This window comes from Megalops cyprinoides, chromosome 1 (genome assembly GCF_013368585.1).
Source record: "Megalops cyprinoides isolate fMegCyp1 chromosome 1, fMegCyp1.pri, whole genome shotgun sequence".
Classification (NCBI taxonomy): Eukaryota; Metazoa; Chordata; class Actinopteri; order Elopiformes; family Megalopidae; genus Megalops; species Megalops cyprinoides.
In genome coordinates this window covers 60,653,596-60,669,196 of record NC_050583.1, presented here as the reverse complement: position 1 = coordinate 60,669,196, position 15,601 = coordinate 60,653,596, and the positions used below count along the sequence as shown (strand labels likewise).

Below are 15,601 nucleotides of genomic sequence, written 5' to 3'. Positions count from 1 at the left end.
CTGTCTGAAGCAGAAGAGGGAAAATGCATTCCTTTCCCTAACAACCTGAACCATATAAATTCTCCCTTGGACCTTTCTGGCTATAATGCAAAATAGCCCTTCCAGCTGAATCATGGATTCCAGACATGAAATATATCATTTTTTTCTGAGATTCTCTTTCATTTTCTTTCTATTACTCTGAAATAAATTGCAGGCTGAAAATGGGGATGATCTGCAGACTTTAGTCCCCTGCACGCAGCGAATTAGCCAGATTCTCTCTAGCAATAAATCAGATTTCACTTGCACCACGGGGCTTAACTTTACAGTAGTCCCTGCCTTTGATATGAACACGTATCTCTGCACGGTTGAGAAGCATTTATGGGACTATGCCTAATCCTAGGGCACATTGCGTATGCTCCACAGTGTCTCCAGGGTCTTACCCCCTAACAACTGGTACAGCCATTGAGCTAACCTACTGCCATTTTTTATTGTTAAAACATTGTAGAAAATTATTAAAATTACTGCAATATATTTGCTTGTTGAGATATAGTACTCCGTTTTTGGGTTTTGGATCTCCCTCTGTTTTTTGTCCTTAACCAACAAATATTTGTGATTATATGTCACCAGTCCCACAGGATTTTGTTATCTCTGTGTTCAGTAATGGACCGAGAATGCTTGGGCTTCAGTATCATCAGCTGAGCAGCATAAATGTTTTTATGGCCCATTACATAAAAACAAATAGTTCTTTCACGATAAAATAGGCAAAGCTAGCCTGTGAAGCTGGGTTGGACCATTTTAATTACAGCTCTCATCAGCTCTCCTCTTAGCTGTATCCTTTGGGGATGATGTAATGGTTTAGAATAGTTTCCCATCCTCTTCGCTCTAAGAAACCCTTCGAAAAGAAAACACGGTTGAGGATAGCGACCTTTCTCACACTGCCTGTTTCCTTTGTGCTCCAGAGAGTCGACCACGTTGTCCTTCCCGAGTGGTACTTACAAATCGTGAGGTGAGGCGAGCTGTCCATTCAGGCTATTTCAAGAAAATTCATTTTTCATGCAGCACAAGAATAAACAGTGGAAACATATCCACATATATGGTGCATCAACATGTGCTTAAGAGCGGTGCATTACTCATTTGCACATCAGCTGTCATTTTATAAGTATTAAAGCTGTCCAAGGCCTCTGAATTTTGTTTTCACATAAAAGAACCAATTATTACCAAATAAGTTACTTTTTAATCTCTGTACAGTTTATTGTCTTAATGTTCCTAAAAGAAAGATGTAAGATGAGGTTTGTGCTGATAACCTCTCATTAAAGAAAATACAGGCCATTGTAGTTCAGAGATTGTGAGATTTTTGTATAAGAAAACCAGGAGCTGACCAAACAATGCAATATATCAGCTGGTTCTTATTATAGTGATTATAGCATGCACATGTATCTCAGTCATAACCAACCAGAAAATACTAAATAGTCAGACAGGCTTTGATTTATTCATTGATTTATTACCGTGTAGACTCTGTGTGTGATCGTGTTACAGATTGATGTAAAGGATAAGAAAAAAAAACTAGGTTAATTGGAAATGCAGACCTCGAGAAGATGAGGTGAAGATGAGGGAGGTATAAATCTGTCATCGTATGGGATGAGGCGGTTTGATCTGTTCATCACGGTGGGGTCAGCGTGGGGGACAGGCCAGACTCTCACCGGAGAGAGACGTTGCCCAATCGAGTTTGCGAGCCCTCTGCTGCCTCCCACCCCCCACCCCCCCATTCTCAAAGGCTCTGGGCCGTGCAACGATTTCATGGCTACTGTGCGATTGCTGCCTCCCGGTGCCCTGAGGCTTCTGAAATGGATACATGTCTTAAACAGCAGAGTATGTGACTACCGATGGATCACAGTGTAATCGATACAGCACCGACAGAATGCTCATCAAGGAACCAGCTACTGGAAAGAAAAGACGTTTCACAAGCCCTCGTAACTTTGATATATGTTTATCGATTCCAGAAGATGAATGTGTAGTGAGAATTTGATACGTGCAAAGTTAACACATGTGAAGTTGACACATGGTGGTTTCAGTCAAGAAATGCTGGGATGTTGTAGCGAATCCATTCTGAGAGACTTTTGAGTGATTGCCCCCTGCCGTTATAAAAACGAGCAAAGGATGTTATTTTAGCTGCTAATAGTGTGAGTTTCTTTGGTATTTTCTGTAATAGTGAATGTATAGAGATTCATGTGATATAGGCCAAGTTGGTTATCCATTTTAAGTATGGTCAGTATGTAGTCTTAAGAATATTAGCAGACCAGTGTTATTTTAAAGAGCTTAGATTTTGTCAGGCAATGCCAAATATCAGGGCTATTCCTTGGAGTGATGGTTGTGATTTTGTTTTTTGTTTTTTTTTCTCAGAAGCTTTAGCCACTTTGTAGAAGGTCAGCCATAACTTGATGGTATGTGTAGTTTTCAAGAGGCCAGTTGTAGATCAGTCTCAGGGAGAGAATCATGGTGGTGAACTTTCTGCCTCCCACTGCTGGGGGTGGCTTTACAGCAGGGCAGTGGTATGGGACTGGTGTGGTGGATGTATTCGGTTGCCATGAGGAAGCCGGTACAGTCTCCACACCGAGATCTGTCCTCTTCATCAGTCACAGTGCGGGGAGGAGGGCGGGGGCACAGAGTCCTGAGGTCCCCAGACAAAGACTGCCTTTCAGGCCCCAAAATAACCAGGACTATTCCAGATGCGACCTTGCTCCCTCAAAGGCCCAGATGAAAATTCAGCAGTTGGAAGACATCCGTCCCAAACGTGTCGTATTTTAGGGGTTTTATTTCTCGCCAAGGGTCTTTCGTGGACTCATGTGCTCCCAAAACAAACAGCAGTCTGATTAGCAGTTGGTGAATCACCCATCTCCAGTGGGCTCGCCTCTGCTTTCCTCTGCTGGAAGGGGCGTCTTCACCTCAATGGACCATGATTAGTGCCTTGTGAATGAGCAAAGTCCCAGCACGCAAGCAACAATATTGTCCTTGAAAATAAAAATAAGGCTGACTGCAGCTTTAGCCATTAGGTGGTTGCATGTTATGCCAAATGCTGCTCTTTGGAACTGAAGACAAACACAGTGAGCTGTGCCCTTACAAACAAGGTTTTTTCGTGGTTTGACCGCATAATTGAAGGTGGTGGTGTGGTCAGGCCACTGGACCTTAGATCTGACTATTGTGGGCTTTAATCTTAGGCTAGAGCACCCCATCACATGCCACACCACTTCTGTTGAGCAAGATACTTGACCGCACCAGACTTGCACCAGTAAAAACCTGGTCATATAAATAGGTTACAGAGTGTGTGAGATGCAAAACTGTAAGTAGGCTAAGTGTGTAATTTGCCCCAGGTCACATGCTATACAAATAAATAATGGAATATTGCCTTGCACTGAAACCTGGCCTAACTGCTTAGTCAGCCTGTTTTAGTACAGTATTGGCAGCCATCTGTGGGATGTATGTCAAACATTACTGAGGCATTTGAAATTGCTCTCAGTTGGAGTCACATGCTAATGTCCCCTGATAATGAGAATCATTGGTTAATCGGTTTATTTAGAGGTATGCAGGATGATATTATCAGTGCTTTGGGTGGGAAAGTGTCCCCATGAAAGATGTCAGGGTTCTGTGAGAGATTAGATGACACCAGGTGTTGTGCCTTTTAAACCGAACATTTTGACTCCTGTAGTCTACCTGAAGTACATATCATACAGTATGCAGTCTGGATCTCTTAAGTCTGTAATCCTTCACCTCAGTGTTCTGAAAGTGTATTCTGTTAATTTATTTGCTGACTTTGGCCTGATGAAAACTCTAAAAATGTGTATTCTGTTAATTTGTTTGAAATACACATTTTTAGAGTTTTCTTCAGGCCAAAATAATAAACAGCGGTTATCCCACCATGGAATTAATAATTGCCTGGTTGTCATGGATTATGAAATTGCTGTATTGCAGGAACACATTGCCTCACAGCTGAGGGGGCGCAAACTAAAACACAGAGGAGGGCAGCATGTGAATAAGCAGCTAGGGGGAATTTTGCTCTGATTTTGTGTGCACAGTCTTTGTGCACTCATGAGACACCACAGCAAAAACAAGCATAAAACATATTACAATTGCTGCAGTAGCTAAGGGGAAAAGCCGTGGCGGTGGGGCCACCCCAGGGAACTCATACGGGCTCACAGTGCACTTCAGACGGAGTAGGTCAGCTTTGGCAGTGCAAACGCATGAGTAGGTGAACTGATGAACTGAACGATTAAAATCATGCCCTCCATTCATCTCATAAAGCGGAACAGACAAAAATGAAAGCGCTAACCTACGATAAAAACAATCAAGCCCCTACAGAGAGACGTAAGAAGCCTGGCGACCTACTTAACTTCAGGTCTTCAACCCGCACGGCTCTCTCTTTCGCGGCCTGTGCACTGAACCATGCCCAGGTCATGGGGGAACTGATGCCACCACCCACAGAAACTTAACCCCAGCAGTTCCCAGATCAGCATAACAGCTTGCAGCTGGCCAGGCTTCAGTTTGTTTCAATGTGATGGTCAGGGTGTTCAACTTCACTCTAATCGACCCGAGTCTCTTACTCACACGGGGATGTGTGGATTTCCTTTGTTGGTAGCAAGGTGGATATACATGTATGGTAAAAATCTGTTGGAGTCTGTGTGTGTATGACTCAGTGGATTGTTTACATTTTAATAGTGCCCACATAAGTTATCTCATCATGAAGGAAAAAAAGGAAAAGAAATGGAAAGTGGGTTCATGAGATGTCGCTTTGTAAGTGGCTGCATCGTGTTTGAGATCAAGCAGAAAAACCTCGACCACAGTGGTCGCGCACCTTTGGCGTTGTGTGAAGGTGTTGTGTGTTGAGCACAAGGCAAGGCTTGTGTGGGTGCCCCGCGGAGTGAGGCTCCACAAAGCGTGACTGGGGCTTGTGACTCCAACTGCCCTCAGAGGGGGATTCCCAGGGCTCCTGTTGAGCTGGCCACCTGCCACCAGGACTGAGGAGGGCACTGTTTCAGGGGGAACTCCCTCAGTCTTGGCAGGGGAGAGCTCATTTCCGATGGGCACAGAATGCCACTCAATCACTTGGGGGGTAGGGCCAGACCAAACGACTCTGAAAATGATGTTGAGGGGCCACGTGCACCGTTGAAAGGAAAAGTGGGTAGAGAAAGGAACACTTGTGCTAATTTTGTTGAGTGGATTAATGAAGATTAAGCAATTCTTGAGAATTAGGTCAAGTTATGAGATGTCTGCGCCTTCCAGTCATGATTTTGTATATACCTGTTGTGTAATGCTGCCAGCATCTCATTAGAAATGCAGCCACAATCTAAGACTCTTAAAATCAAGTCATAAGTCAATCATAAGTACTTATTATTTCAGTAGAAATGAAGATTTTAAAACTGCTCTGCCACAGAAAACAAAATATTCACCGGCTAGGTGCTTTATGTGTCTCCGAGTCTGATATTTTCACAGGTTTGGTCAGTAGGGTAGATTTCATCTGAATGAGACCTAAATAAATGCTTCATTATAGTGTAGTTAGACACTAATGTTCTCTCAACATTGAGTGTAAAATGTGCCCCCCTGTCTCCCCCAAACCAACATCCATGTGCTTGGTGTAGTAAAAAGGTTAACAGTCGTAAATATTACAGTCAAGGATAACTTGTCCTGATTACAGATATTGAAGATGTCTTGGACCATTATTGTATTCAATATACTTTCTGGGTTGGGGGGTGTCATCATCTTTTTCTGTCATTCCAACCACATATGTGATTTTGTATAGTTATATTGGTTAGTTATGTTAGCTATTACCATTGCTTCAGTAAGTCAATACAACTTCAACTGTTTTTGCTGCATAAAAAAGAACAGTGCAAATCTTCAAAGACTTCAAAGAAACTCTGAATATAATGCATCATATGAAGTGTCGTGTTTTGCAGGAAAATGTCCAGTGTGTCATTTGAATGTCAGGGTAAATGAGTGGTGTTTCAACTTTGTGTGTGATACACATGATAAAATCATCAACATTTTTGTGTGTATTTAGTGACACCTACCTGCAAACTTATGTACAACAAGCAATATTTCCACATTCTAGCATCAAGAAACTGTCATCAATATTGTAGTTTTCTTCTTATAGTCTTCTCATACTTTTATTGTGCTTTCTTTTGATATCATCCCATGCTTCTAGAGTCTACTTAAGTCTAATTTTGAAGCCATGTTTTTGTATAGTTTTATGTCAATATCTAAATATATATTTTAGGAAAAGATTTTCTAATCTAAATTTTATTTTCATAACAATCTATAGGAAAACAGTTATTGACTATGTCAATAATAAATATTGGTTGCAAAATCTCAGAACTTCCCCTGCTGAATATTACAGCCTTATCAATTTGACTTTTATTGCTGGTTTTATTTGCATGTACAAAACGGATTCCTTTTTAAGGGTCAATAAAATATCTATCCATCTGTCTGCGTTATAACACTGTTGTATGCATCATTATAGATTAAGAACATGCTTAGAAAAGCTTCTGTTTGAATATGCCCTATGGACCATTTTGATGTAGATCATAGCAGTCTTTTGTAGACCTTTAAGCCAGTATAATTAATGCAAATGTCTTGCACTTTAGGAATATTTCCTGAATTTGCATATTCTGCCACTCTTACATAGAAGCCCTGTTGGAGTATTATAATTTTAAATCCTTTAACGGAATTATGTGACCTATCACATTCCACCACAAGAGGGATCCCTCAGGTCTTGAATTGTGCATAGCTAAAGTGGATGTGTAGAGTGCCAGATGAAGGGTAGATAGTGAGGACAATGCCCCTGTCCTGATAAAGCACACCAGGACAAAATTCTCTTATGGGAATTTCCCTGAAGATAAATGTGTCCAGTGTCTGGACTTTTTCTTTGTTTTTCATTATTTAAATACATATTGGCCTAGTGCTTTTCCTGTGACTCACAGATTTCCACAGGGTCAAATTCCATGCATTTTCAGTGGACCCAGACAGCTTTTGTTCTGCTAGCATCAGCATTTTTCCAGAAATATCTAGTGATATGCAGAAAAATGTTAGCAGTTGCACCTCTTGACTGACCTCACTTACTGAACTCACCTCACAATATTGGCAAAATAAAATGTCAGATGTAATGATGAATCTGCTCCCCTTGGCTATACATTAGCTACACTATAAAAAAACCCTGGGATTTGGGGAAGACAGTGCACTTACTGTAATCTTTGGATTTTTAGACACAGTAGCAAGACACTACTTTTACTACCTTTAGACCATTGAGTGCTGTTTTATTACAACATCCTTAAATGTTTAAATCTGATGCACGTTGTGTGTCCCCTGTTGACTAAATGTGTTTATTATTATTTTTTTATATCTCTTAAAGCACATACATGAGTTTCCAGCAACTGTTGTTCCTGTCACACATAGCAAATACCTTACACATTTTCTATTGTTTGGGTTGTACTTACGGTTTAGTTTCCAAAGTTGTACTTTGGCTGCAGCGTAGTTCACTTAAACATGTTCCATCAGATTTGTTCATGGGATTTCGCATGGTACGTGAGAAGCTTCCAGGCTTTTTTGTTTATCCTCAAGCATAGATTAATGTGGACGTGATCAGCGTGCTTAACTAATAAACTCAAGGAAGATAAAAGTGAACGTGTCGATGCAGATGATTAGATGGCTTTGGCCCTCTGCAGGAAATAGCTATGATGAAGTGCAGGCATCTTGCTCTGTGCTCTCACAATGGCATCAATCCCAGAGGCCCCAGCACCCGCAGGCTCTTGTCTAATTGGAAGGCTGTCACTGTGTCACTGTACAGGGGCAGGAGGGCACAGCTCTGGCAAGAGACAGGGAGGACAAGGGAAATGAGTGTGTGTGTGTGTGTGTGTGTATATTTGTGGGTGTGTGTGTGTGTGTGTGTGTGTGTGTGGGGGGGAGGGGGGTTGGGGATGAAGTGCACCTTGGGTTCATTTGAAGAATTCATCAGCTAAAGTGCACTTGTCTGTCGCCAGATCAGGCTGCTAAAAGCAATCGCGGGAGACATGGCGAATCCTGATTAGTGGTCCGCCATCATGCTAATGCTATAAAGCCACAAGCTGGGACCCCTCTTCTTAGCCTCTTAAGTACACTGATTTACCCACAGAATAAGCTGCATGCATCTTTGACACCCCCCACCCTCCCACCACCACCACCTCCGTGGCCCAAAAGTACAGCATTGGTATCAAAAAGTGTATGATCCACAAAAAATGCACAAATATATGTCATTTAAGCATGCCTCAATTTGAGTTTCAAAAGAGTTAGTTTATGTGCATGTGTCTACCTGACAGGGTCTGAAAGCTATTCTAGCCACATTTTATGTATTTGTATTTATTTGGCAGACTCTCATACCAGGAGTTTCTTACAAAGCAATCATAGATATAACAAATGCATGTTACAGGAGGAGTAAGAAGGAGTGCATAATTCTATATGTACATACTTGTAAAGTGTCTGGGCTGAATTTGTAGCTTACTGCTTCCACACTGATTGAGTGAGGAGATTTTAGAGGTAAACACACGTAAACTGGCTTTGCAGTGGTTTGACTTTGGTGGCCTGTGACTTATGTTTTATTGCCTCCGTTAAATCTCATTCACTACTCATACATCTACTTTATGGTGTAATCCTATGGCAGGGTCGGCTCTCAACCAATGAGAGGGACTACTGTCAAACAGCGGCTTGGAAAGAGGCTGACCCAGGATCAGCAGCCTGTCTGGCCTAATTATGTGCAAGGCCTTGAAATGTCAATTTAGTGGGTCACTTGTGCTTCTCAGCTTGCCCTTGAATGCAGGGCCAGACTCATTTAGGATGAGCTCTGCTCTGAACTCTGAGGATTTGAATAACAGTAACAGGCAACATCAGGGTGGGCTCGCACTTCTGGCAGACATCAGATCTGAGTCAAACGCTGACCCAAGACGAATATCACGCACATTCCAGTAATAATGGGCCCACCTATTAAGACTGCGGGCGGGTGTTGTAATACACTAACAGATGGTCAGCATTGTATGATGCAGAAAGGCCCCTGCTGACATAAGATCAATATGAAATAGTTCTTTGTAACTTTGTGTGTGTGTGTATGTGTATGTGTGTGTGTGTGTGTGTGTGTGTGTGTGTGTGCTATGCATGTTTGCTTGTTTTACAGTGAGTGGCAGGCTTCGAAATATCCCCTCTTTTCTGTAACCAATCGACAGGCAAAGTCTCACAAGTCACGACTGCACAGGTGAATGAGTCGTTGCCTGGTGACGTCCAAGGACAGTCCGGCTGCTGGGGACTCGTGCTCAACAGTCAGCAAAAGGTTAACCTTCGAAATTCTACCCTCGAAAGCTCATCCTCTTAAATATTTTACAGTATCAAGCCCTCCCCTCCTCCCCCAACCCCCTACCTACCGCCCCCTTCCTTACATATCTTTCTTTACGAGACATAGGAAGAGCGCTGACTGCCAAAACACGGCACATTCGCCTCCGGGGAAGACTATTATTTCAGCTCAGACCCACGGGTCACTCGCAAGCAGGGCTGGACCCAGCGGCCCTCTGTTTTTCCTCTGCGCGGTAATGCATTTCAGATGCCTCACCAGCAAGGGCTGTAAACAGCCAAAAATAACAGCTCCAATCTCACTTGTTGCTTAGAGGGATTAATTGGTGAAAGTGGCCAAAGTGTTTTAGCATCAGCAAAAACCTGAATTTGTATCATTTGTACCATTTGGCGATACATCTGTGATACACCTCTGTTTCTTAAGGTATATCCTGAGCTCTTCCCACAATGAATACCTGCTCTCTTGGCCACCATGTAGCAATGCCATTAAGAGCTGTTTTTGACATGGTCGTCTGGTTTGAACAGTGTTAACCAAGGGCAGTCGGTTCCACACCTTCACTGTACCAGTAAAGTTTTAGTGGTATATTTTATAGCCATCCGTCTTAAAATTTCTGTATTTCATTTCCAGCATTGTGGTTAAACCTACCATGGGGACGGTGTACACAAATAATGTAATTTTCTCTCTTGAAAATTGCCATTTGAAGATGCTATAATTAGTATACACTTGTATCGATATACTGTAACTATCCAAAAACAAATTGTCCTTACTGTCATGTTCCCGTTACAGTATATATGTCAGAGTATAAAAATGTTAAACAATATTAAGCCAACAAAATTTAACAAATGACTATAGGTCCCAAAGCTGGGAGTAAGCTAGTTGATTTAATAGTTACAGTAAATAGAAATGTACCATTTAAGAGCACTAATCATGTCTTTGATTATTACAAAATCAGACCGTTACTAGAGTTTAAGGCCCTGTTTCCTTTTTATGAAACACAAGAGGAAAAATTGAAAAGTCTCCTGGGGGGGTGGAGGGGTTACAAATTAAGTACTTTTCTGTCTGTTGTTTCCTTAAAAAAATGTTGGATAGGTTTAAAGCACACAGAAAACGGAGGCTGTCGAAGAGGTCAGAATGGCTTTTTTAACAGCCTGTGGCACAAGCTGTGATATTTTTTGGAGCTAGCTAGTGTGGCATTGACTCACCCCTTCACTTCAACTCTGCTTGTGGTGGCAGTGGACCCAGTCCTCTATCTGAAAGTGAGAGGCCTTAGTAACCCCTGTCTATTTTTTTTATTTGGATTACTTTCCATCCAAGCTGATGTTCCGCTTCAAAGACCAAGCAAAATGCCATGGAAATATCATTTGTAAGGAGCTGCAAACTGCATGTTTTTTCCCCATTTTTGACATTTCGTGTGCAGCGTTGATTTGCAAGCGAATTTCAGAGCAGCGACGAGGAGATTAGCTCTGTGTTATTTTAACTGCGCCAAGTCTTTCCCGCTGCTCAGCTTGATGGCTGACTTGGGAGCGATGCTTGGCCTATTGCTTTTAAAAGTCCTTGTAGTACATCTGAGGTCATCACATTCAGTTAACTCACTGAGCACTTTGTAAACAGCGGTCACATCCAGTCCGAGATTTCTAGTAAAGTCTGTCATCATGGGGCAGTCGTAGATGTGTGGACATGAGCCAGAGCTTGAGTCACAAAGGCAGAGCTTTCGTTCCTTCATGCTAACAGACATCCTGTATATCCTATGGCAAAAGCCTCCTTACCAAACAGGAAAATAGTGAGAAATTTTGTTGAATTTGGTGTTTATGTTGTTATTACTCTTTCTGTCAGTGTGGGTTAGATCATTGTTGATGTGGATGAAACTTTGCTAGTGTCTGAGTTGAGGACGGAGAGTTAAGAAAGATCGGCCCGCTGGAACAAATGTCTCGAGGAGGATTTTGGAGCGAGTGAGGAGTGGGCGTGTGCACTCTGGCAATGTGAGGAACAGGAGCAAGGGCAAACACGCCTTCGTCCTGCCAGGATTTTTGCAGCACCTCCCCCCCCTGCAATGCATTTCCAAAATCCCAGCTCTCAACGATGAAATGCTATGATTTTTGCTGTGGCACTGGAGGGGGTCGATCCATTTGCTGCACCCTGGGGGGGGGATCGCACAGTGACGGAGCCTCCCCGCATCTTACAATAGAGCTTATTCTCGCTCCTGCACAATGACCTCAGAGAGGCAGGCAGAAAGAGCACATTCATCTAGCCGGGTTCCACAATGGGCGAGATTGAGAGAGGACGAAGCAAGGGCGAGACAGGAGAGAGGGCTGCGGCCAGTGAAAAGGCCGTTTGTGCCGCGGGAAGGGTCTCACTCGGCCGCTCGGTCTCGGGGTGCGCTGTGTGTGCACGGTCGGGAGAAGTGGGGGGGGGGGGGGCTGCGATTTGAGGTGACTGGGGATCGGAGTGATGTTGGCGGGGGGGGGGGGGGGGTGGGGGGGGGGGTGATCACTTTCCGGCTCTCCGGCTGCGCGTGGCATAAGGCATGAGTGACCCACGTGGACAGAGGACTCTTCAGCTGCATCTGGACCAGGAGTGCCCCATAGACTTGGGAAGACCCATAGCGAATTCATTTCTCATGGTTGCCATCTTGACATTTGTGTCTGTAGTCCATGACTGTAAGCATAGCCACAAGCACATATGCAGCTCTCTAAAAAGTGACAAAGACTGTGGCAGTCCTGGATTCGATGCTAGTGCCCTACTTATAGCCTGCTAGTCCCTAAATTGGAGTGACAGTTCTTTACTTGTTACTTTTCCCATTTATTCCTCAACATTTTGAGTTTGAAGGTTGCTTGTATTAATGAAATGTGTTGGAAATGGGAAAAAAAAGAAAACTTTGCATAAATTCAAATGTTCAAATTCAACGGATTAAACTCCAGCCTAGATGTGCTGTGAACCCCTTCGGACACAAGCATCTAAACAGAGCTCCCTGTCCAAGGTCTCTATTAGGTTATAAAAATTTCTGTCATCTTTTGCCATGCCCTTCATTTCACCATCCTCTGGGCATCAGCCTTTTACTTAGCCTAACGATGAGGGAGAGAGCCGCACTGAATGCTGAGTCATTGCCAGGTATTTCCAACAGCAGGGACATAACTGCATAAGTAAAGACTTTTCTGCCGGAAGGGATTTATGTCACTGTCATATGCTTTTATACACCAGAATAATAAGGTCGAGTGCCACTTATGTTGTTAAAGGTAGCATTAATAGGATACATATACAGGATATGCAAGCCATCCTTCCTGCTTTGCTTGCTGTGTGGCAGACTGTTACGAGCAGCTTTGTCTGTCCTCCCCATGTCTTTGAGTGTTAATGCAGTAGTTTTGACCTGAACTCCTTTCTCCTTTCCTCCCCTCCTGTGATTTGCTCAAAGTGGGTTGAGATCAAAAGCGATGCGATGTGGGATTTCACCATAACTGCGCGAGAGGGTTGCATTTGCTGCACTTGCAGTCTTTTTCTATAAATAGGGTATTGCAGAGTACAGTCCACTTTTTCTTACTCTCTCTGTCTTGCTAGATTTTCTGACTGCTTACTGCAACTAATAGAGCAACGCCAGCTCATGTCCCTCTCCCAGTTCCCCGTAGCAAACGATGTAATCCAATAATCATCCATTAAGTGTGGGGAGTTTAAAAGATCCACTCTCTTAGTGAGAGAGGGATATTTTTTGTGAGGGAGGGGTTGTGTGTGTGTGTGTATTTGGGGGGGGGGGGGGGGGGGTTGGTTAGAAGTGCTGCTGTATCGTCACATGATTTGATAGTGTCTGTTGCTGCAGCAGCAGCTGCCATACCCATCCCTCTCTCTTACACACACAGGCACACAAAACACACACACACACACACACACTCTCTCTCTACAGCGTCTCTCTCTCAGTGGCACGAGCGCAGGCTAGGTGTGTGCGTCGTTGATGAGGGTTCGGATCGGCGGGAGCCCTGCCTGGGTCAGCGTGACACGCCAGCCCCGGCCCAGCGCTAATCATGTCCCTCTGCTGTTGTTTCTTTTTCAGGGACTATGGCACCTCCAAGCGCAAGTCAGGTAAGAGCACTGGCTTTTTATCTCTAGACAAACTTGCCTCGGGTGACAGCCCTCCCAACCTGTTGCATTGCCCCTCTGTTTGATCGCTGAAGGGGCGCCCTGCAAGAGCACCGTTAATCATTTTCATAGTGTTCTTTTCTTATTTCTCAAGCTATATTTCCTTTTTATCTGTATCAGTGTAATCTAATATGCCTGGATTTTTTTTTTTTTTTTTGGCTGGTGACACTGCAGTATCGCCTCACTTCAGGGTGGTGCTCCTGCGTTGGATGCATTTGACGGATGTTTGGAATTCTCATTTGTATTCTGTTCCTTTGACAGTTTCTCCTTGTTTTGGCAGAACAGTTTGAAGTCATAGGATCGTTTGCATTCAGTGCAGTTGAGGTTGCCAAAATATTTTGCTGCATCCATGCAGGAAGGAGGATTATTTGAATGACAGCTTGAGCTTGAGACATCATCTGGGAGGCTTTCTGTTGTTTGCTTCGTGTTTGTCCCCAGAACAGGGCACCTACAATGCTTCTCTTTTGTCATGTGTATTGTGTCTATGTGTGTGTCTTGTATATGTATTGTGTACGTGTGTGTGTTTGTATGTGTGTGTGTGTGCATGTGTGATTGTGAGTGTGTGTGTTGAATGTGGAAAAGAAAGCATAGTAACCTTCAGTTGGCCCTGGGCAGCTGAATGCAGCACTCATTCTAACTCTTGGAAATGTCCTTTTAGAACATTCCACTGTGAATGACAATTCTGTGACAGACCACATGGTGAGGAATTCTTGTCAACGTAGTGGTCAGCATGATAAATTTAGTACAGTATTGTGACAAAGCTGGTGATCGCCTCCTTCCAGCAGCCATCTGCGTCAATCCTGCTCCTTTCCAGTCATTTCATTTGCTTTTTTAGGGAGATGACTGCCCATGCATAATGTACATGCTTCGCAGAAGCGCTTATCAGGCGATGACTTACTATGTGTCTATTTTTAGAGGTGACATGTTATGCAGCCCCTATGTGCAGTGTTAAAACCATTTTATTTTTTACGTGAGTGCAATTAAAGCAAAGTCTCTTAATGAAAAGTGCTACAGCTTTGTCTGTTCCGGGACCCACAGCTCACAGGTCCAGAGCTGAGTGCTCTAACTAATACAGACACCCCCATGTTGTCAGGTTTGAGGTTTCACTCCATTGACAACCTGTACAGTGCAGAACAAAGTAGATTACAAGTGCTTTATGAGGCTTAAACCCTCTCACGGTTATCTGCAGAAGGACCACAGTGATGGACAAGCTGATGTATTGCTGAATGGAGTGGAAGGGTTAAATGTACTGGAATAGCAGGGAGAAGAACACCTGTTTAGTTCAACTGTTCAACTGTATCCTCTCTTTCATGGGTTGGGCGCTGAAGCAATGCTAGTTATTGTAGCGTGTGTGGGTGTTAGGGGTTTGTGTTTAGGGGGGGGCAGAGGGTCTGTCCAGCTGTAGTATCAGGACATGAGCCAGACTCTGGTGCATGTTTTTAAGAGTAGTCACTCCTTTCACAGTGGTTGAAGGAGTGTACAGGAACCATAAATCTGAACACTTGGCATGAATAATTAAAATTCAGGGATAGGAAATGAAGGGTGGTAAATCAGCAGTACGGTTTCCCTGAAGCAGATTTAAAGACTACTTCTGATGCTTAGGGTGTGCCATTTGGTCACTCCCTGAGAAGAGGAAGAGCGGAAGTCCAGGGAACTTGCTTTGCTTATCTGAATTGCTTAGGAAGGTATGTGGGTCAGTGCCCTTTGTCCCACATACTGTATAGTAATTACAAATCAGTTCATTTAGACAATGCATTTCCAGTTATCCTGGAAGTGCGAATTATAAGATTACCTGAGGCCGTAAATATACATACTAGTGCAACCAGAGTGCTGTTCCATCACATTATTTTAACTGGAACTATTCTGTCTCACAGAGGAAAATACCAGTATTCATTGTTGGAAACTTTTAAGGAACATATTTTCAAATGTAGCTTGAAAAATTCAAAAAAGTCCAAATGTGAAAGGGATCTCATTGCAAGGCATCACTTGCAATCAGGTTTGCTTTCTTTGTCTGAAACACACCACTTAAAACTTGTCAAATAACCTAGCAGAACAGGGAGGAAGGCTCACTCACAGTGGTAAGGTGCTCATCAGTGGAGCGACGGTGCCTCTGTTGGTGGTAACCAAAACTTTGGTGTT

General features: G+C 43.3%; 1 protein-coding gene across 3 annotated transcripts in view; it reads left to right on the top strand.

Moving 5' to 3' along the window:
• sh3pxd2aa (SH3 and PX domains 2Aa) overlaps positions 1–15,601 on the top strand; it is a 92,193-nt gene that overhangs the window by 37,748 nt on the left and 38,844 nt on the right. For all 3 annotated transcript variants that reach the window (XM_036537519.1, XM_036537510.1, XM_036537502.1), the window contains exon 6: positions 13,377–13,405. In XM_036537519.1, coding sequence (XP_036393412.1) covers positions 13,377–13,405 — 29 coding nt within the window. The remainder of the gene's footprint in view (positions 1–13,376; positions 13,406–15,601) is intronic.